The sequence below is a fragment of the Cricetulus griseus genome, chromosome 7 (genome assembly GCF_003668045.3).
Source record: "Cricetulus griseus strain 17A/GY chromosome 7, alternate assembly CriGri-PICRH-1.0, whole genome shotgun sequence".
Classification (NCBI taxonomy): Eukaryota; Metazoa; Chordata; class Mammalia; order Rodentia; family Cricetidae; genus Cricetulus; species Cricetulus griseus.
The window spans coordinates 9418624-9441396 of NC_048600.1; the positions used below are offsets into that span (position 1 = coordinate 9418624).

The 22773-nt window shown below is 38.1% G+C and overlaps 1 protein-coding gene across 4 annotated transcripts in view; it reads left to right on the forward strand.

Annotated features, from left to right (window-relative positions):
- Memo1 (mediator of cell motility 1) overlaps positions 1-22773 on the forward strand; it is a 97105-nt gene that overhangs the window by 52325 nt on the left and 22007 nt on the right. For all 4 annotated transcript variants that reach the window (XM_027426098.2, XM_027426099.2, XM_035448343.1 and 1 more), the window contains 3 exons: positions 6955-7067; positions 9899-10010; positions 20962-21104. In XM_027426098.2, the coding sequence (XP_027281899.1) occupies positions 6955-7067; positions 9899-10010; positions 20962-21104 (368 nt within the window). The remainder of the gene's footprint in view (positions 1-6954; positions 7068-9898; positions 10011-20961; positions 21105-22773) is intronic.

The following is a 22773-nucleotide window of genomic DNA, read 5'->3' on the forward strand; positions in this document are numbered from 1 at the left end:
CCTAGGTCCTGCTCCAAATGATGTGTCAGACTTTCATGATCCCTCATGGGAGGCCTCACCCTCCCTGGGGAGTGGATGGGGGATTGGCCATGGGGGTTGATTGGGGGGGGGGCATGGGAGAGGGAACTGGGATTGGTATGTATGTAAAATAAGAATGTTTTTAATTTAAATAAAACTTTATTAACAGTAATATTAAATTTATAAAGGAATTGTGAAATCATTTTCATGGTGAAAAATAGAAATTTCTAGGTGCAGAAATAATTGTATGGACTAGAAGATGGCTCAGCAGTTAGAGCAGTAGCTACTCTTTGAAGGACCCAGGTCCAGTTCCCACTTGGCAGCTCACAACTGTCTATAACTCCAGTTTCAAGGCATTTGATGCCCTCTTCTGACCTCAGATGCCCTCTTCTGACCTCCAAGGGTACCATGCATGCAGGTGGTGAACATACATACATGCAGACAAAAATAATCATACACATAAAGAAGTTAAAAAAGAAATTAGATTAAAAAATCAAACTATCAAAATAACAAAAACATTGGGATTAACAGATGAGACTTTTTCTATGTAGGGATGCAAATCCAATCCAAGATCTTAGACATGCTAAGAAAGCCTCTACCATGGAAGTGTATCCTTTGTCCCCAAATCAAATCCAGATCCTAGACATGCTAAGAAGGCCCCTAAATAGAAGTGTATCCTTCGTCCCCAAGTACCATGAGCTAAATGAAACATCAAATGAGAGCTAAGTACATTTCTACATAGCATAGTGGAAGATAGTGGGAAAAGAGGCATTGCTTTTACATTTCTTATACAAAATATAGCCTGGCTTGGTGACCCATACTTTAATCCTAGCACTGGGAAGGCAGAGGCAAGAGGATATCTGAGAGTTCCAGGCCATCCTGGTCTAGATAGTGAGCTCCAGGACAGCCAGGATTACACAGAGTGATTGTGTCTCAAAACATATATGTATACAGTTTTATGTTACTTATATGTTATAAAGTATGTTAAATTTATTTATGTTCATTATATATAAATCTGCTATACATCTTTTATTAGTTTTTGGTTTTGGGACAAGAGTCTGGATTTGTAGCCTAGGATGGCCTTGAATTTGCAGCAATCTTTCTTCGTCAGCCTCTGAAGTACTGGGATTATAGGTGTGTGCTACCTTGCCAGACATTGGTTTACTATCTGATTCAGTAGAAGGTAGCTCATGTCTACTTCTGCATCCAGTTTGTTATGATCTGTTTTTTTTTTTTTTTCTTTTTCACACAGGTATATAGTTTCAAAGGGGGGAGCAGCTCCACCACCTTTCCCATTAACTGGAAATGTTTTCTTTGATACTAATCCAGAACATAATAAAAAGAGTTCCCTGAGGGTCAATGCAAGTCTTTCAAATGATGCTTCATTATACAATCTTAAAAATTAGGTTTGTTCATACCACCATCTGAAGTATACTGGACTTAATTTTCACTTGAAAGCTTCAATTTTATTCTATACAACAAATATGTTGCTGGGCAGTGGTGGCGCATGCCTTTAATCCCAGCACTCAGGAGGCAGAGAGGCAGGCAGATCTCTGTGAGTTCGAGACCAGCCTGGTCTACAAGAGCTAGTTCCAGGACAGCCTCCAAAGCCACAGGGAAACCCTGTCTCGAAAAACCAAAAAAAAGTCAATTGTTGTGCTTGAAATGGCAGGCTTATTATTTTTTTTTTGTTTTTGTTTTTGTTTTTTTTTTGGAGAGAGTTTCTGCCAGATATCTATTTGTATAGTTATTTTTTTGAAGTCAAAATTGTATTCCATGAAAAATGTATCAGCTCATAACACACAGGTGATTTTTCCTGAGATATAATGTTTGTCTGCAGAATACTTTATGAGTCTGTTCCCATGTTTGAATATCTTTTGTCATGCAATATTAAGATGTATTCTCAAGGGTTAACAATTCTGGTGAATTGGCCTTAAAACAAAACAAAAGAAGAGTAGCAGTGGACGGCCATGAAGGTCATGCCAACAGTTTTTCTTACCCTCATTTCTGTAGCTTAGGTGCAGATCAGCAATCGAGAAAACAGGGACAGCCCTTTTCACTATTTGGAGATGAGTTTGAATTGTATATGCCTTTACACGGTCTCGAATGTTGTTAAGATCACACTATGACAGCTGATAAGACCTGAAAGGGTGATTTGATTTCAAGCATGGGAAAGGCATTGGGAAAACCTCACTGAGGAACTGGTTTTTAAGTTAAACCAACGAACCAACCAAAGGGAATGACAATGTATAGATGAACTTGTTACTTAATCCAGGACCTGTAAGACGAGTGTATTCATAAAATGTTATCAAGGGGAGGCAAAAGGAGTACCAGAAGTAGCAAGTTCATTTGAGTTTTTTTTTTTTTTCGAGACAGGGTTTCCCTGTGGCTTTGGAACTAGCTCTTGTAGACCATGCTGGTCTCGAACTCATAGAGATCCGACTGCCTCTGCCTCCTGAGTGCTGGGATTAAAGGCGTGCACCACCAACGCCCAGCTTCATTTGAGCTTTTAAAACCCATTTTAGAGACAGGAAGATGGCTCAGTGGGTAGTGTTTGTTGCAGTGGCAGAGACAGGAAGACCTTTGGACTCTGGGTTAAATAGTCCAGTTTAAACAGTGAGCTCTAGTTTCAGCTTGGAGACCTTGTCTCAAAAAATAAAGTGGAGAGCTACTGTGAAAGACACCTGATGTCAAACTCTGGCTTCCACATGAGCCTACATTCTGTATCTATGCCTCTTAATCCCCCCTCCCCACAATCCCACTTATTTTTAAGGGTTTTACTTGATTTCATAACCATGTAAAGTCAGGAAGGACTTTGTTTGTTTGTTTGTTTGTTTGTTTGTTTTTCTCTGTAGCCCTGGCTGTCCTGTAAGGCAGACTGTCCTCACACTCAGTGATACCTTCCTCTGCCTCCCTAGAGAGTGCTGGGATGAGTACACCACCATAGCCCAGCTCAGGATGGATTTTTAAATAAGGGCAAGGGTGAGGTAGTGCACACCTCTAATCTCAACACTTGGGAGGCAGTGAGTTCGAGGGACAGCCTAGTCTACGAGTTCTAGGACAGTCAATGGCTACACAGAGGAACCATGTTTCAAAACCAGGAGGGAAAAAAAAAGGCAAGAGAAAGTGAAATGATCAGATTTGTGTTTCAATGATTATTTTGGACTGTTAGAAAATTTTAAAAATGGGACATTTCATTAAATTCCTTTTCATGTCCACAGTTGTAGTCTTTCCTGGCTTCCAACAAAACTAGTAACTAAAATCTGAAATTCAACTAGCAGTTAGAAGCTTAAATTTACATTTCTCAAAAAGCTTTGCAGGACAAAAAGAGTAAAAACTCATGACAGTTTTAGTCTTTAGTTAAATGTATTTTTCATCCCTGTGAGACATCGTTTTCAGTTACTTATGTTCCATTAGTTGGAATAGGTAGTTGAAAAAATATGAGGGCAAGTGCTCATAGACCATATTCATTACAGTAATTTCGCAGAGGTGACTTCTCAGGAACTTCAGTGTGAAGACTATGTTTCTAGGAAAATATGACTCCCTACCATCACCCTGATATTTAGTATTAAAGGTTTCTTTTACCTGTCTAGTAACAGCCAGAATACTAATACTGAGGTTACTTCTTTAAAGGCAGAACACCTTGCTGTTGATTAAAGGGAAGGGACATAGGCTTGCTTCCTCATTTCACTCCAAACTAATGTAGTGGCTGTGCTGTTTATGGATCTAGCAAGGAAACAAGGGGTAAATACATGAACTTCGGTGCCTTGTTAATCTTTTGTTAGCACTTTAGCTAACACAGAGGTCTATTTTGAGGTCACTATAACCTTAGTATTCCCCCTTCCCACTGTTTCAGTAATAGCTATCCTTCTGTGTTTTGTGTATGCCAATTTTAAGGATTTTGTGCTGATGATGCAGTTTTTTCTTGTTTCTGTAAATCAGTTCTGAAACTGGAGTAGATTGATTGTGGGCGAATTTTTACTGAACTGGAAAGAATTTATTGGGAAAGCATCTGGCTAATTCTGATTGGGAGGGGCTCTTCTGTATAGGCTGGCTTGATAAAAGGTAAGCAAAGAAAGTACCCAGGCTTTAGTTGAAGGTCATTAGGCTCCCAGAAGATCACCGTTGTTTCGTTTCTGGAGCAGTGCTCATTGTTTCTTATTAGATTAATATATGCCTTCAGATTGACTTAGAGATGGTGGTGTCTGAGACAGGGTTTTTCTGTAAAGCCCTGACTGTCCTGGAACTCAGTGTGTAGACCAGGCTGGCCTGGAACTTACAGAGATCTGCTTGCTTTGCCTCCTGAGTGCTGGGATTAAAGGTGTGTGCTACGAGGCCAAGCCTGAGACTGACATTTTAAAAATATCACTTATATTTTAACTATGTACCTAGAGTTTTCCAAAAGCTTTTTTTTTTTTTTTTTTTTTTTTTGTAGAAACTGATTCCTCAACGAGAACCACATCCCTTTGTGTTGAGTTTTCCCTTTCCCTCCCTGCCCATCCTCTCTTCCTCTCCCTTTTTCTTTTGTAAGTGGGGGGTCTTACTGTGTTGCTTTGTCTAGCCTTATGCTCCTGCTGTCAACTGAGTCCTCTTCTTTAGCTTTCTGAGTATGTAGACAACAGACGTGCACCACTGTGCCTGGTTAAATATCATTGATTCTTAGTTCATGTAATCCCTGGCATTAATCAAGTGATCTAAACATTCCTAATTTACCATTTTATAATATTTCATATTAGACATTAATAAAAGAATTTATTAATATTTGTATTCTGCTATGATAGAACAATGGTATGTCTTGCTTTTGTTCATTTAATATTCTGAATTTGACCCTCCTCCATGATACTGATGGTATATGCGATGATACAAATACATATTACAGTGCTGAAAAGATGGAGGAAAGGGGCTGGAGAGATGGCTCAGCAGCTAGGAGCATTGGCTGCTCTTCCAGAGGTCCTGAGATCAGTTCCCAGCACCACATGGCATCTACAACCATTTATAATGGGATCCTGTGCTGTGTTCTGTTGTGCAGGCATACAGCTAGACATAGCATTCATACATAAAATGCATAAGTAAAATCTTTTTAAAAAGATGGAGAAGAGAGATGTTAGAAGAGATTATTTCTCTCCCACATTGGCCTAAGGATAAAATAGTTTCCTATGTGATTTCTTCCAGTTTGGGGACTCTGAGAATAACAATCTAAAACTTCCTTGTCTTTTTCCTTCCTTCCTCAACTTTAAGTGATATGTCTTAAAAAAGAAAAAATTAATTTTCTTACCTTAGTAATAGATTTTGGTCCTTCCTTCCTTCCTTCCTTCCTTCCTTCCTTCCTTCCTTCCTTCCTTCCTTCCTTCCTTCCTTTTATTCATTCATGGGCATTGTCTCACTGTGTATGGCAGGGCTCCATTTGCTTTGCCTCTTGTGTGCTAGGATTAATGATGTATCTACCACACCCGGTATCGTTTTTCTTTTAGAGGTAGGTAGGGTCTGATTTTTGTAGATCAAGCTGGCTTTGAATTCCCAGTCATCCTAGATCCTTAAGTGTTGGAATGTAGCGAATGGTGTCACACTTGGTACAGTAATAGACTTTTGTCAGTATATTGCTACAGCTCACAGTCCTTGTCCTCCAGATATCTGATAGTGAAAGAACTAGGTGTTTTTCCTAGGTACATAAGCCCATTGCCTCTTTCCTTCTTTCTCACAGTTTTGCATGTTTTGGATCTGTAACTTACTTACGTTTGTATATGGTATGGTAAGATTGTTTTATTTGAATTTTAGAAAAGAAAACGCATAGTTTTAGAATTTAAATTGTGGAACAAATTTGGATGTTTAATATTAAATAAAAGTTAGCTACTTTTATTTTTGATGCTGAGACAAAAGTATTATGAAGATTGTAGCTAGGATTTAGCCCAGTTATTTTCTTTAGTCTATAGTGCAAGTAATATAATATGAAGTTTCTTTGTGTTTGAGAATGACTTGTATTTGAATGAAAATAGAGTTGATTACATAGAATTCTTTTCAACAAGATGTCTTATTTCTTTACTACCATAGATCAAAATAGCTTTTTCAGAATGCTTCTTTGTAATACTGTTTGCCATAGTTATAAATTTGTAGCTATACTTAGTTTTATTAAAAATTTAGAATTTTTAAATTTTTAAAGCTAAAATATTTAAACCAATAGCTCATTTTGAAATGTGTCTAGTTGTACATGTAGAAATGATTTTATGTATAGCATGTTTATTATAAAAAGGTACAACTGGTATTTCCAATTATTGGACATAAATTCAGATGAAAACTGAGGAGCAAACCATCAAATCAGTTTCTGTTGTGGAATTTCAAGGATGTGTAGTTTTAGCTCACAGAAACTTACTTCCTCACAGCTCTGGGAGGGTGGAGCCCGATGTCATGGCCTGTGGGGTAGGGCTGCTTTCTTTGAGGCTTTTCTCTTGGCTACTAGGCCTCCTATAATGCATGACTGTTAGGCATGTCCTTGGAATCATGTATTGTGGTCGTGTCCCATGTGTCCCCCATCTCCCACCCCAGGATCTTGTTATGTAATCCTGGCTGGCTAGAAATTACTATGTAGCCCAGGTTTGCTTCAAACTTGCAGGAGTTCTTGCCTCAGGGCTCCCAAGCTCTGGGATTATATGGGGCACCACTCCTGGCTTTGAAGTCTATCAGCATACTGATAAGGACCTCATTCTAACTTCTTTATCTCTTGAAAAATTTATCTCCAAATTGGCAGTCAGATAGATATCAGAAGCTGGAGCTTCAGTATATGAATTTTGGTGAGAACATAGTTTAGTTCTTATGTTCATAGAATGTAGTAAAAGTAGGTAGTCAGCATGGAAAAGCAAGTAAAATTTAAAATTATTTTTCCTCTTAATAAGATTTGTGTAGAAGTACATTTGTTCTGTGTTTCTGTTGTGTATCTCCCAGCCGGAGAATTTTCATCCTTGGGCCTTCCCATCATGTGCCCCTGTCTCGATGTGCGCTCTCCAGTGTGGATATATATAGGACTCCTCTGTATGACCTTCGTATTGACCAAAAGAGTAAGTATATAGAAATCATGTAGTTTTTAAATAGCTAAAGCTCATTTAATAAAGATTGCAATTTATTAAAAAATTTAAAACATAAATAGCATCTCAATTAAATTTTGTTGTAATTAATCTGTATAATCCAGACAGAAAAAGTAGTGTTTTCCTCATAACAACAAAAATCTGTTGAAGGCAGTTGGCTCCATACCATAGTGGTACACTTATATTTTGAGAAATACTTTGTGTCATGCCATGAAGCAAGAAATTAGTATGCATGTCAACCTGATGAAAACTCTGCAGGTTAACCGTCTTTATAATGTATCACTTTTTTCACTTTAAATAGTGGTGATAATACTTTCATTTCCTTTCATTGTTTTTATGGAAAACTATTCTATGGGTTTTGAGGCTCTGAAAGGTGGTATAACTTAAATACCTTTTGTTTTAACATGTGTTTTTTGTGTATGTGTATGTATGCATGCATATGTGCTTGCATGTCTGTGGGCATGTGTGTGTAAAGATGCATGTGTGTGCTATGTGGAGGCCTAAGGCTAATGTCAGGGGTCTTCCTTGATCACTTCACCTGATATACTGAGCAGTGTCTCTGGCTGAATTCAGAACTTGTTATTTTGGCTTACCTGTCTTGATGCACGCACGCACGCACGCACGCACGCACGCACGCACGCACGCACGCACGCACGCACGCACGCACGCACGAATATATCTGGGGATTCCCTTCTGTCTCTGTGCACTGAGGTTACAGTTGGAATGCCATATCTTCCCAGCTTTTTACATGGATCCTCAGCTCCAAATTCCAGCTGTTAAGCTTGTGTGGTAAGCATTTTACCTGCTACAACATCTGCCCAGTTCTCATGTCTGTTTTTTGAATTTCCTCTTAGGGTTCCAGAGGGGTGTGTGTGTGTGTGTGTGTGTGTGTGTGTGTGTGTGTGTGTGTGTGTGTGTGTGTGTGTCTGTGAGTGAGTGCATATTTCGTGTTTGTGTTCTGTATGTTCCTTTTTCTGTGCTGTCTATTTTTTTTTTTTCTTTTGAGACTATGTCTCATTGGCCTGGAACTCCCCTAGAAGACTAGGCTGGCTGGCCGGCCAAGGAGCCGTAGGGATCATCCTGTCTTTCTTGTGGGATCCTAAGTGAACACCACCATGTCAGCTTTCTTGGGTGGATTTGTGAAACATTTCTTGAGAAACATTTGATCTACTGAGCAGTCATCTTCCCAGTTGCCAGATGTCATGTTTTTGTTTAGTTGTTTATACAATATATGTAATATAAAAATGTACAAAACAGTACCCAGAGTAGAACAATAAATATATTGATGTATTCATTATTCACAGTTTACATTAAATTTTCCCTTCTGTCTCTCTGCATAATAACCACCTTTCATGAATTTGGGAGTGTATCCTTTAGCTCATTAAATTATATTTTAAGTATATCAGGGATGCAATTGTTTTGTTAAAGTTTGCAGTAATTTACATTGACTGAGGCGTAATGTAAAAGAAATGGTTAGCTCTTTTAGGTCTCTTTTAAGCCTTAATTTTTATAATTTGAGGTTGTCTCATAGACAACCTATTATTTATTATTAATCAAAATAGAATATTGCCTTCCTGATTGAGATGACTTAAGGGACCCACTTTCCTTTTTTCTTATTTTTCATTCTTTTAAGATTTATTTAATGGGTATGAGTGTTTTACTCACATACACCTCTGTGCACTATGTGCCTGCCTAGTACCTGAGGAGGTCAGAAGAGGGCTTTGGATTCTCTGCAACAGGAGCTGTAGATGGTTATGAGACACTATGTGGGTGCTGGGAATTGAGACTTGGTTCTCTGCAAGAACAAGTGCTCTCAACCACTGAGCCATCTGTCAAGCCCCACTCACCCTTTAGTTTTAAGCACTTTGTTTGGTGCAAGCAAATACATGGGGTAATTTTGGTATTTTGTAAAAATGGTCTTAACTACCTTTTTTCCCCTTTGCTTTTTGTTTCTTTCTCTCTGTTCTTCTTTCCCTCTTCCCCCTTCCCTCCCTCCCTCCCCCTTTTCTTCTTCTTTCTTTGTTTTTTTTTTGGGGGGGGTGGGGTGGGGAGAAAGTATTTTGCTAAATCAACTCAACCAGACCTTGACTCTCCTGTAGCCCAGGTTGCTCTTGAATCTGTGATCATCCTGCTTTAGCCTTCTGTATAGCTGGGGTTATTGGTGTTTGCCATCAGACCAGGCTCTGAGTTATTTTTCCATTTTGTTTTTACATACTAAATTTCATGTCTTGCTCTGCAATCTTCAGGTTTAAGTATAGCTCATCAGAAATATCCAGATAGCTAGATCATTTTAAGTTGGCATGATACCATGCTGGATTTATGATTTCTGCCACAGTTTGAAGTTTGTGAAAAATAGTATTGGAAGAGAATTTTATGTTATTGGTATGGTAGAAACATGAAGTGAAATAATAAAACCACACAATTTAGTATAAAAACAAAGCAAACCTAAAAAAAAAAGATATTATTAAGCTTATATGTAAATAGATGGTAATTTTTTTCTGCTATAGTAATAATTCTAATAAACTGTTTGGGCTAGAACATTTATATTAAAATTCAAAGAATGGCCTAGACTCAGTTTATTTTAGAAATATTAAAAGGAACTGATGAAAAATGTGCTATGTTACTGTCCAAATGGTAAGCTTTTACATGCATTATTTTATTAGCTGTTGTATCTTTTACTTGTAATAAAAATGGAGTATGTGGTGCTTCTTGCTATAGCTTATAGTTTTGTGTTGCTGGGTGGAAGCTCATGAAATACATGTATGCATTAATATTTGTTTTAATATATTTTGAAATCTCTTTAGTTTACGGAGAGCTATGGAAGACAGGAATGTTTGAACGAATGTCTCTGCAGACAGATGAAGATGAACACAGTATTGAAATGCATTTGCCTTATACAGCTAAAGCCATGGAAAGGTATATTGATTAATATAAGAAATCTCAGAGAAGACACAGATCTTAATGTCTTTGGAATTATTTTAGTCTGGGATAATTTGTCGAAGCAAAAAGATTAAAAATTTCTTTCTTTTTTATTAGTTCAAATTAGGAACAAGCTTGCTTCACATGTCAATCCCTTCTCCCTCTCCCTCCCCTCCCCCCTCCCCTTCCCCCAACTCCCTACCTACCCCCCCCCACCCCATTTCCTCTCCACTCCCCAGGGAGGATAGGGCCCTCAATAGGGCCTCCCCAAAGTCCACCACATCATCCTGGGCCGGGCCTAGGCCCTCCTAAAAGTTTCTTATTTAAAATGAAATAAAATTGGCGGTTGCAATGTCTTTTTAAGGACTAAAACTGATGTTTAACTAGTTGCCTATTAAGGTTGCACATTGGAATTGATGAGATTTAAAAAAAATTTTTTTTTAGTTGGAAATGAAAACAACCACCACTATGTTTGTTGGGGTTGATATTTCTTGGTTTGCTTGGTAGCCAATAGACAGTTCATTGTCTTAGGATAATCATCGTTTTGTGCTATAATTGTAAAACTTTAAATTTGGAAATATCTTTGAAAGTCACTCTTCAGAATTTTGTAAAGGTACATGAGATTCTTTTTTGTTGTTGTTGTTTTGGTTTGGTTTTTCAAGGGCAGGGTTTCTCTGAGAAACAGCTCTGGCTGTCCTGGAATTCACTTTGTAGACCAGGTTGGTCTCGAACTCACAGAGATCCCCCTGCCTCTGCTTCCTGAGTGCTGGGATTAAAGGCGTGCCCTGCTACTGTCCAGCAGTACATGTGGCTCTTGCACTTCACTGATGAGGATGATGATGTAGAGCCTGCAAAGGGTCTTCCCGTGGAAGGTGCCGTGGATGACAAGTAACAGGAGAGAGGGGCAGGATCTGCTTTGCTCTCCGCCATGTGCTTCAGTGCCCACTCTTTTGCCCAACACAGAGGAGGTGATTTGTTTGGTAAAATGAAGCATAAACTGTCTCTAGGATTTTCTTTTTTTTTGGTGCCACATTTGTTTGTTTTTAATTGTTTGGCTGGGTGGAATAGGCTTTCAGGCCTGGCATGGCACAGGTCTATAATCCTAGCATTTATAAGGCTTGAGGCAGGAGGATCATTGTTTAAGGCCAGTGTGGACAATAGAGTGAGACCCTGTTCCCCACAAAAAGAAAAATTAAAAACAATTCCAAATCAGAAAATTGAAAAAGAACAAAAGTAGAAAAAAGAAAAGGTGTGTGTGTGTGTGTGTGTGTGTGTGTGTGTGTGTGTATGTATGTATGTATGTATGTATGTATGTATGTATTTCTGTTTTGTACCTGAGTTTCATTTTGGTTCACTGTGTGTTAGTTTGAAAGCCTACAGGCCTCACTCACTGTTTTGAGTTCAGACTGATCAAGTACTTTATGGGTTTTCTGTATATCAAATAAGAACTGTATTCTATTAAGAATAAATGCCACCTGAGATTCTTTTTGAGGCTGGCTTTTCTCTCCTTTGGACTCTAAGTTATGGTTGTCAGGAAACTCTTGAGGCTGAAAGACTATGCTAACATGTGTTCCTCAGCTCTTAAGAAAGAAATTTATAGATGCACTTCATTTGGTGGTCAGGAACTCTACTCTGTTTACTGCTCTTCTTTGCATTTAGTCCTTGTCTCCATGCTGGCTGTTTGTTCTCCCTACCTCATTTCCTTTTATCTTTATCCTTCCCTTTTCTTCTTTCCTTTCCCTTCATCCCTTCCTCCTGCTTCCCCTCCCCTTCTCTCTTTCTCCTTCTACCCAGTTTTTCTTCTTTTTGTGTATATGTGGTGTGTGCATGTGAGTGTGCAGGCATGTATGCCACCAGTGCACATGAGGAGGCCAGAGAGGATACTGTTTTCCTCTCTGCATCTGTTTATTATATCCTCGAGGCAGGCTCTCTCACTGAATTGGAAGCTCACCATTTTGGCTAGGGTTACAAGTACATGAAATTGTGCCTGACTCTTGACATGGGTGCTGGGGATTTGAACTCAGGTTTTCCTGCTTGCTCAGTGAGTACTTTTGCCCACTGAACCATCTCTTCATGCCTCTATGATGTTTTCTGTATTAGTCTTCTGCCATCTAAAGAAGCTAGTGATGAGTTCTTCCAGTTCATTGATCCCTGATTGTGAATTCTAACAGGTTACCAAGCTCATGATTTTCCTTTATACCTTTTGGTATGTGCGCATAAAAAAAGCCAATAAGTGGCAGTGGTGGTGCTTGCTTTTAATCCCAGCACTCGGGAGGCAGAGGCAGGCGGATCTCTGTGAGTTCAAGGCAAGCCTGGTCTACAGAATGAGTGCCAGGCCAGGCTCCAAAGCTACACAGAGAAACCCCTCTCCCCCACAAAAGCTACTAACACTTTGAATATTTAATGGAAAATCTTCTCAGTTACTTCATGTGACAGTTTTGAGTCACTCTGCCAGTGTATAGTGTACATTGCACTGGTAGCTTCCTGTAGCAGTTCTTATACTGCTCCTTCAGTTTCCACAGTCAGTTTTTTCTTCCAGCTTCTTTTTGCTCTGTGCTGAAGACCTGTGTGGGATGTTTAGTATCTTAATTAAACTCCACACCCAGATCAGAGCTGTGTTTCCCTTGTGTCTGTTGTGCACAGTGACCCATGGTAGCATGTCTTCTTTCTTCTTACTGTTTTTGAGTTAGGAGTTTGGTCAGAGGCTTTGGGATGATTTGTCTGCTCCTTTTTTGGCTGAGGCTGCAGAATGCCCTCCTGACTTGGAGCTGTGGTGCTGAGGACCTTTTGAACGCTCACAGTTCTCATCTTGGTCTTCATCTGCTTCCACCTGCCATTCCTTCTGCAGGCTTTGTGTCTCTCCTGGGCCTCCTCTTCACCCTGGTCTTGGACTCTGTTAAGTTGGCAGTTGAAGGTAGCAGTTATGCAGAGCTGGTATTTCAAGACTTAGTAAATCTAGGTCTGGGACTGGCACAGCTTTACCTGCATCATGTTTTACTGTTCAAAGCAGTCTACAAGTCTGCATTCAAGGGAGTGGGAATGCAGTCTCCACATCCGATGGGGGAAGGACTTTGAACCAGGAGGTGGAAGTCATTTTGAATGGCTATATTTTGCAGATGATAAAGCTGAAAGCACTTGGATGACCGATAATTCTGTTTTCCATAATAGATCTCTAGTAAGTTCTCTGCTTACAGCAACTAGTCTATAACATACCTCCTGTGCCCAGTATAAGCCCTGGCCTGAGTAATTTTAGTTATTAGCTATTGAAAATAGATAGTTATTAATTGATTTAAGACTTTTAACTTAAATATAGAATCAAATGCTCTTTCAAAATGGTTTTCACATCATGAGGTATATGCATGTTATTTTCTTACTCATGTGATCACACAAGAGTTACTGGTATACAGTTATGGTAGCAACACATACGTGCGATCATAACATTTGGGAGGCTGAGGGGGGACAACCATAATGTTTGTGAGTTTTGTTGGTGTTTGTCTTTGTTTTGTGAGACAGGGGTATTTTCTTGTCCACAGGATGACGTGGAACTCAGAATGGTTCTCTTCCAGGGATTGTAGGTGTAAGCTACCACACCTGCTTTTTTTTTTTTTTTTTTTTTTTTTTGCTTTTAAATCAGTCTATTGAAGATTCATTTATTTTTATTTATGTGCATTGGTGTTTTGCCTGCAAGTGTGGCTGTGTAAAGATGCCAGATCTCCTGGAACTGGATTTATAGACAGTTATAAGCTGCCATGTGGGTGCTGGAATTGAACCCAGGTCCTCTGGAAGAGCAGCCAGTGCTCTTAATAGCTGAGCCATCTCTCCAGCCTCTAAATCAGTTTTTTAAACATTTAACTTTTAACTCCCCACAGTTTTTACTATTACAAATGTTATATGATTTTTTTTAAAGTGACTATCTTAATGTATTACTTATAATTTTATTTCATTTTTTAATTATTTGTAATTCTGTGTCTCATATAGTTTGTTTTGGTTTTGGTTTTTCAAGACAGGGTTTCTTTGCATAGCCTTGACTGTCCTGGAGCTCACAGAGATCCACCAGCCTCTGCCTCCTAAATGCTGGGATCAAAGGCATGAGTTACCTACTAGTGGCTTGCTTCTATTATCTTAAATTTTTAAAACCTGTAATCCATTAGAGCTTTTTGTTTATTTTACATGTTTAGTGTGTGTCTATACATGTGTTGTACAGGTGTTTGCATGTGATATGGAGGATAAAGGCTGATGTCTTTCTTGATTGTTCTTCAGCTTTCGTTTTGAATTCACTGTGTGACTAGACTAGCTGGCCAGTGAGCTTCAGGGGTTGTTCTCTTTGTCTCCCCAGAACCAAGGGTCACAGATGTGTGTCACATGTCTGACTTTTTACTTGGTATGAAACTCAGGTGTTTGTGCTTTGTATCAAGTACTCCACTGACCAAGCTGTCTCCGTAGCCCTTCCTGGAGCCATTTAAGACATTGGATGTCTGTGCTGCAGACTAATAGTAGAATGTCTGCCTAGTATGTTCAAGTCTACACTGGCTAGAAAAAAACTATAAGGAAGAGAATATAAAGTGACTTATCCTATTGCTCAGCTTATTCCTCTGATATTTAACAAAATACAAATACATGGTTTGAAATTGTAAATAGAATCATGAAGAATAAAATGAACAGTGGAAATCTCTCTGGTCCCATCTAACCTATATATCTAACCAGTGAAAATTGTTAAGAATACACCAACATGTGAATATAAGTTTATATACATAGATTTTTTTCTCTTTTGGGTTTTTTTGTTTTGTTTTGTTTTGTTTTGTTTTGTTTTGTTTTTTGAGACAGATTTCTCTGTGTGGCCCTGACTATCCTGGAACTCAGAGTATCTGCCTGCCTTTGCCTCATGAATGCTGCACTACAACCACCTCCCAGCCAGTATTTTTTTTTTATTTTTTTTATTTTTTTATTTTTTTTTTATTTTTATTTTTGGTAAACCATCCAAGCAGTTTCTTTTCATTAATGCTCATAAATACACACAGCAGCTTCATTAGAGATTTCAATTTTCCTCTTCAGTTTGAATGTGGAATATTAGGAGAGCCTTTTTCATGTCCAGGTACTGTTGCACTGTTACCTACATTTTGTGGGATGTCACTATTCTGCTCACAGTATGCTTTGAGAAACTGGTGATTGCTGTGACAAAAACCAGGAATGATTTTATTGTCATCTTATCCATTAGTGAAAGAAGGAATATTTTGTGTTGGATCTTATTTCCAAGGCAGTATTGCAGATTTTTAATTTACTTGCTGGAAATAAAAATTAGTTAAGTGAAAATGATTATTATATATATTTTTCTCTCCTTTTGAATGTACACAATATAACAAGACCTGAAATTCTGAAATCATAGTCACCAAACAAACCCAGGATAGCTGTTGTCCACTTTAATTCCAGCCATCAATTTGTAATGATTATAAACCTACATGTTTTGTTCCCCTTTCCCCTTCCTTTTCTTCTTTTGTTTTTTATTTATTATGTTTACAGTGTTCTGCCTGCATGTTTGCCTGCACACCAGAAGAGGGCACTAGATCTCATTACAGATGGTTGTGAGCCACCATGTGGTTGCTGGGAATTGAACTCAGGACCTCTGGAAGAGCAGCCAGTGCTCTTAACCTCTGAACCATCTCACCAGCCCCAATCTCCCCATTCTTTTGTAGTGTAATTCATAATAAATTTCATTATCAAACACAGTTAATTGATTTTGAGAAGTAGGATATGTAAGAATTATATCTTGAAAATATGAACTTCAGATTATCAAATCATAATTCCTGTGGGAGTGGTTTTGTTATTGGTGGTAGTTTGTTAGTTTGTAGCTTACAGTTTGATCACCTTTTTTTCCATATTTACTCTTTTTTTCTTTATTTGGGATTTTTTACTTAAAGTTTTTAATTTAAAAAAATGTGCAGAAATAAGAAAAGAAGCATTGAAAGTATTTGATTGAAAAACAGAGTGTTTTGAGGCTGGAGGACTGGCTTACAGTTAAGAGCACTTGTTGCTCTTACAGAAGACTTGGGTTCAGCTCCCAGCACTTATGTGTCCTTAAACAACTGTACTCCAATGTTTGAAGATCCAACATCTTATTCTGGCTTCCATGGGCATGTCATGTTCAAGCTATGTACACATTCACGCAGGCAAAGCACTCATCATGAACATAAAATAAGAATAAATAAAGATGAAAAAAAACTCAAACGAACAAAAAAACCATTTATAACTGGACATGGGGTTGTGTGTGAGTGCCTGAAATCCTAGTATTAGAAAGACAATGACATAGCAGCACTTGTCTCCCAACAAAACCAAAACACAAAAGTCATCAAATATTCAGGTTTTTTAAAGCATGTGTTAGTTTTGTTATTCCATGTTTTAGACATGGAAAAGTTGGAGAGTGTTCCTAGCTCTTTATCCCTCTGCTTTGATTAGCTCTTTCTAATCCTAAAAGTTCTTCATGGTTAGGATTTGATAACTTTTTGGGGATTCTTATAAAAACCCTATTTTTGCATGGTCCTTTTAAATAGTGAAGGCTGTTATTTGTGGTTATTATTTATGATGTTAATAAACATTTCTTGTACAAGTCTGTGTGTCGACATACATTGTTTTGTAAGTAGGATTTTATTGACAACCAGCCACACCTAGGTACTAACTAGTATATTGTCTTTGGCCACTGTCCTTCTGTAATTAATACTGAATATTTTTGTTCTGGATAATGTATGGCCCAGAAAACCTAAACTTTTTTGTGGACTCTTTAAAAAGATGTTTGCGGCTGGGCGGTGGTGGCCCATGCCTTTAATCACATCACTTGGGATGCAGAGGCAGGTGGAGCTCTATGAGTTCCAGTACAGCCAGAACTGTCTCTTGCAAAACAGAGAAGGGGGAGAAGAGAAAATATGTTTCCTGATCCATTGGATTAGTTGAGTTGTGTTTTAACTCTTAAAATTCTTGGATTCAGTGTTAATTAACTTTTGTGACTGGTGTGAGGCAGAAGTTGTAAATTTCTTGGGTGAGTGGTGGGGGCTGGTCTTTAGTTGGATGAATAGATGAAGACCCTTTTTTAATTCTGCTTTATTGGATTTGTTTGGTTAATGTTTTCCATGAGATTTAGGACATTTTCAGCAACTGTTCTTCTTTCTTTTGTCTGTTTGGGGCTGATGCTAGTTTGGATGCTACATATTGTCTTAAATTCTCCAGTTCTCTTCATATTTCTTCGGTATTTTCCCTATCCCCTTAGTTTAGGACAAGGTCTTTTATGTGGCCTGGGCTGGTCTTGGTCTTGCCTCGTGATCCTCTTGTCTTAGCCTCCTCGTGCTGGTGCACTACCGTACCCCGCCTCTTGATTCCATTTTTAATTGTAAACCTTCATCTGCTCTTTAATCTAGTTAGGATATTCCTTATTGATTTATTTATCAAACACACACACATGCACATTTTTAAAGTAGTGTTTTAAATAACTTCCTTTAATTCTCTGTTTATATTTCTTATAACAAGTTTGAAATCTACTAAATCTAAGCATTGCTCTTAACATTTATGGGCTATTTTTCTAGAGTGTCATAGTTTACTGTTTTTTTAAACATGGGTTATATTTTTTCCTTGAACTGTGTATTTTAAGAAGTCTTGTAGTAATTCTGGTTTTCATTTTCTCCTTCCAGGCTTTATTATTTAGCATTTCATGTGTGTTACAGCTGTAGGATGTTTTCCCACTATGTACTTCCATTGATCAGACCTCTCAGAGCCCCCAGCCCCCCCCCCCAGTGCTGGGATTAAAGGCGAGTGCCACCAATGCCGTGCTTCAGAGTTCTCAGCTTTTAAGAAATTAATATTCTTATGTTTTCAGTTGGCTTTCAAGGACTTCATCAGTGATTGTAGTCTAGTATTTAGCAAATGATTGCCTATGGGTTGTACCTAAACATCCTGAGCCCAGGATGCTGTCACAGTCTATTAGGAGGTGTCGTATACTTTGGAGAGCATAGTCAAACAAGCCCAGTATGTTTCTAGTTCACCTCTGACTTTCTCTTGGGGTGCCTTATGTCTTCCTGTCTGAGTACTCTACAGCTGAGCCACTGCCCCAGTCTTGCAGCATAGCATATGTGATTAGCTTCACCTCAAATGTCCAGTTTCTTGTCTCATACTCAGAGGCTCTGAACTTTTGAGTCAGCCAAAGTTATGTGGAGGATGAAAGTCCCTTCCCTTAGGATTTGAAGACAATTTATTAAATGTGTGGTCCTTCCATTGCTAGGATCTCCCTGTTATGTTTGTGGCTAATCCGGAGGCCTTTTTTTGTTTGTTTTTCGAGATAGGATTTCTCTGTATTGTTTTGGAGGCTGTCCTGCCACTCAATCTGTAGACCAGGCTGGCCTTGAACTCACAGAGATCCGCCTGCCTCTGCCTCCTGAGTGCTGGGATTAAAGGCAAGCACCACCAAGGTCTGTCTCTGGAGGCTTTTGGTGTGCTCAGTTGACTGGAGGCTAAGGAACATGTAGGCTTCTCTGTTTCCAATTTGGCAATCTACAGCATTCTGCTGTGGTTGGTCTTCTCTGCTTCTGGCTCTGGGCAGAGATGTAGATAGCCTACTGATCTTAACAGGAAGTTGTTAACTGTCATGAAGACACTTGTTGCTGGTTTCCTCCTCTTTAGTCAACTTATGTGCAAAAAAAAAATCATTGTTTAAAAGCTTTATCAACTTTTATGATTTTTTTCTGTACTTTACTGGAAAACCTAGCTTCAAACATGCATTTTAAAATCTAAAAGTACTTATTTTTTATTTTTGTAATTTGTTTTTATTTTATGTGCATTGGTGTTTTGCCTGCATGTATGTCTGTGTGAGAGTGTCAGATTTTGGAGTTACAAACAGTTGTTAGCTGTCATGTGGGTTCTGGGAATTGAACCTGGGTCCTCTGGAATAGCAGCCAGTTTTCTTACTGTTGAGCCATCTCTCTAGTCCTAATACTCATGTTTCAAAGTCAGATGTTCGTTTCCTCCCCCCTAATTCATGCTCATGGAGATAGAGAAAAGTAAATTTTAAAAAATGGCAAGAAGGGCTGAAGTGAAGAGCCATGATTCCCTCCTTTGGTTTCTGTGGAGGACTGGACGTTTTCTTTGTAGAGATAGATTTATATGCTCAGTCAGATTTTTTGAAGGTTTGGTGGGTCTTTGGAGAATAGATTTGTGGTTTTTGCAGAGCAAGTCATCTGTAGTTGACACTTTATGACTGTATGCTCCATGTGATAACTTTCATCAAATAGCTCTTGTAGGTGTGTTCCTTCTAAAAAAATATGGACAATCATTTTGAATGCTATAGGAATGGTTCTCAAACCCATCTCCCTCACTTTCCTTTGTTCCTTATAATTTGCATAACAGCTGCTTCCCTACTATATCATAATTATTTGCAATCTCTTTGATCTTTGTGTATTTATTTTTGGAGGTAGTTTTTGAGGTTGGAATAATTCATGACAGTTACCAAATTTTTATTAGAAGCCAAAATTCTTTCAATTGATAATTAACCAGATTTTTTTTAAAAAAAGCTCTTGTTTGCTCTTTGTAGTTACTTAGCAAACTAGTAAGAATCAAAGAATGAGATGTCCCATGGCAGCTTCCTCTGCCAGCTTTTTTTTTTTTTTTTTTTTTCCCTTACACCATAGATGCAGATTCTGCCCAAGAAGCCCCTGCATTGCAGAGGGACTGGAGGTCTGTATGATCTGTTAATTGCGCAGTTGACAAGGGTAAGGGGGCTGTTCTGGGGGAGGTGTTTGGGTACCCTGAAGTAGTGGTATGTAGCTTAGCCAGCATTTAGTTTGAGATTACTTAAACTTAGTATTAAAACAAAACAAACCCTTTTATGAAGTCTGTTTGTCCTGTGTCAGGTTTTTAACATTAAAAAGTAATTATAAGCCGGGTGTTGGTGGCACATGCCTTTAATCCCAGCACTTGGGAGGCAGAGGCAGGCAGAGGCAGGCAGATCTTTGTGAGTTCAAGGCCAGCCTGTTCTCCAGAGTGAGTGCCAGGATAGGCTCCAAAGCTACACAGAGAAACCCTGTCTTGAAAAACCAAGGAAAAAAAAAGTAATTATAATGTTGAATTCATAAAGTCCTATTTAAAACAAGTTAAACAAACATAATTTATGCTTCTAAAACTCCTAACTATAGAACCATTGATACATTATTAAAATTTTGAGTATTTTGTAAAGTGAAGTAAACCATAGCCACTTAAACCATAGTTATTAATCTGTTTTGTTTCTTTTCAATAGATTTGTCAGTCAAATGGAACTGGGTATATCATAAATGACATGGGTGGCATGTGTGTCTTTTATGGGGTATGCTAGAGATGAATATATCCTTTACTTCTTTTGTTACCCTGGATGTCAATGAAATTTGAGTTGTATCGAAGCTGGCATGTATCTGACTGTTAGGGTTAAGTTGTAAGAGTGCAGTTGACGAATCTCACAGGAGCCAAATTCAAGTTCTGTAGTTTGTGCTTGGCAGGCTTATAGAATAAGTGCCAGAAATGGTCTGTGTTTACAGGATCAAATTGAAGTAGAAGAGGAAGACTTTAATGCTCTGAAAATGGGAGGACTGGATAGGCGGCTATAGCCTTTGTGAGTAATTGGGGATAGTCTGAAGGACTTACTTTTGAACATATTTTATACCTGGCAGTGCAATAGCTTTGTTTACTTAAAGTAGTATACATTTTGGTAACTTAAATAGATACTTTTAGTATTCTGTACTTGTTTTTAAATAGGCTTCCTTCAAAATTTCTTTTGTAGATTTTTTTTAGGATTCACCAATAAAATATTATACCTGTTATCGTTATCACTGTTAATAAATGTTCCACTTTTTAATGACAACACAATTAGAAAAATATTTTTTTTTAATTTTAAACAACTTAAATGACTTTTGTTTTTATTTTTATTTTTTCTGTTTTCTTTAAGCCATAAAGATGAGTTTACCATTATTCCTGTACTGGTTGGAGCTCTGAGTGAGTCAAAAGAACAGGAATTCGGAAAACTCTTCAGTAAATATCTAGCGGATCCTAGTAATCTCTTTGTGGTCTCTTCTGATTTCTGCCACTGGGGTAAGTCCTAGATTTTAACATACAGTGGATGCTATGTATTTGTGGTTAAAAGGTTCTTTTCGTTTCAATCTCTGATTCTCAATTCTTTATCACTCTTTGTAGTAGCCATGTTTAAAAGTGAATAAAGCAGCCTTTTGGTCATTTAAAAAGCATCAGCAGGGGATATAGGCACATTTCCAAAGGCGACTGGTACAGTTGGATTCACACTGTGAGGGCATCCTTACTTTGAATTCTTCTGATAGTGGGAGTTAAAACCTGTTAGCCCCTTATTTGTGTGTATACATATGGTGTAGGGTCTTGGAGGTCAGGTTTGGTAGATAGAACAAATTCTTCACAATGTGGAAGAGTACTGTGTGCTGTACTAGTCCTTCTCTGACTTTCTTTTTTGTAATTAGTCTCTCTCTTATTGGTGAATATTTTTTCTCCACAATTTCTATCAGTTTTTTTAAGTTGCCCTCTAATGCTAGAACATAGATAGAGGCTATTAGCACTGTGATTTTCATTGGTAATACTTTATAAAAATAAGGTCTCCTAGGTGGGTTTTGTGATTATTGTAAATTAAGAGAAAGGATATTTTACAGTGACTAGATCATTGAGAAGTGATACATTGTGGATTTTGTCTCCCAGTAAACTGATAATTCATTCTTTGAATGCTATTTGCTTTCATTTATCTTAACTGTCTCAGAATATTTCTTAAGTTCCATTCATTTTAGGATATCTCTTTGACTCATTTCTTCACTATTTTAAGTCATACCCATTTGTTCATTCTCTTCTGCTTTTATTAGAAGGAAACATAAAACCATACTTTTTAAGGTAAAACCTCCTCAGTGAGTTATCTAGAGAGCTGTTTGCTTTCTCTTTCGAGAATTGAGTCAGCATTTATCTGCCTTGCTTGGGTTCTTTCTCTCTTGCATCCTTCTCTGAATAGAATTCTTAAGGTATATTAGAAACTCAACTATCTTCCATGACAGAGTTATTAGATTGTGTAAACTATTAGCACTGTTTGCACTAGTTCTCCACGAGTATGATTTTCCTCCTAGGGAAAGTTTGAAAATACCAGGAGACCTTTTAGATTTCATTGTCACAACTGGGAAGGGATTTAAAGGATGAAGAGGCTTCTGTTAGCAGACAAGTAAAGTTCAGGGAAGTTGTTAAACATCTTAGAGTGTACAGAACAATCCTCTACCTCCACCCAGTGAAAAAAAATGTCTGGTTCAAAGTGTGGATAGTGCTGAGGTCAGAAACCCATTGTTAGGGTGTGAGGGTTGCTGAGCTCCCTTCTGAAGACTTTCTCTGGTTTCTTGAGTAACTCATTCAACTATCTAGTTTGCATTATTCTTTCTGGCAGAAGTAATTGTTTATTCATGTCACTACATTACTTAGATGCTGGGGCTAAAGTAGAGTCTTAGAAGGGAATTCAATTCTGTCTCATGATTAGAACTTTAGTCATAGTTGATCTTGAAAGTAAAGAGTACTGTTATTAAAAAGCCCTGCTTTTCTCAGTGTTCTGAGTTTCTCTCAGGAACAAGACGTGCTCATGTTTTGGAAATAAAAATTTTGAAGCAAGTAATTTTTACTTTTTTCCTTTTGAAGGCTCTTATGAATCACTTGCTACTGTTCTCTTGATGCTGTTCTCCAGATTGTTCTTGTTAGCAACATAGGCAACCAC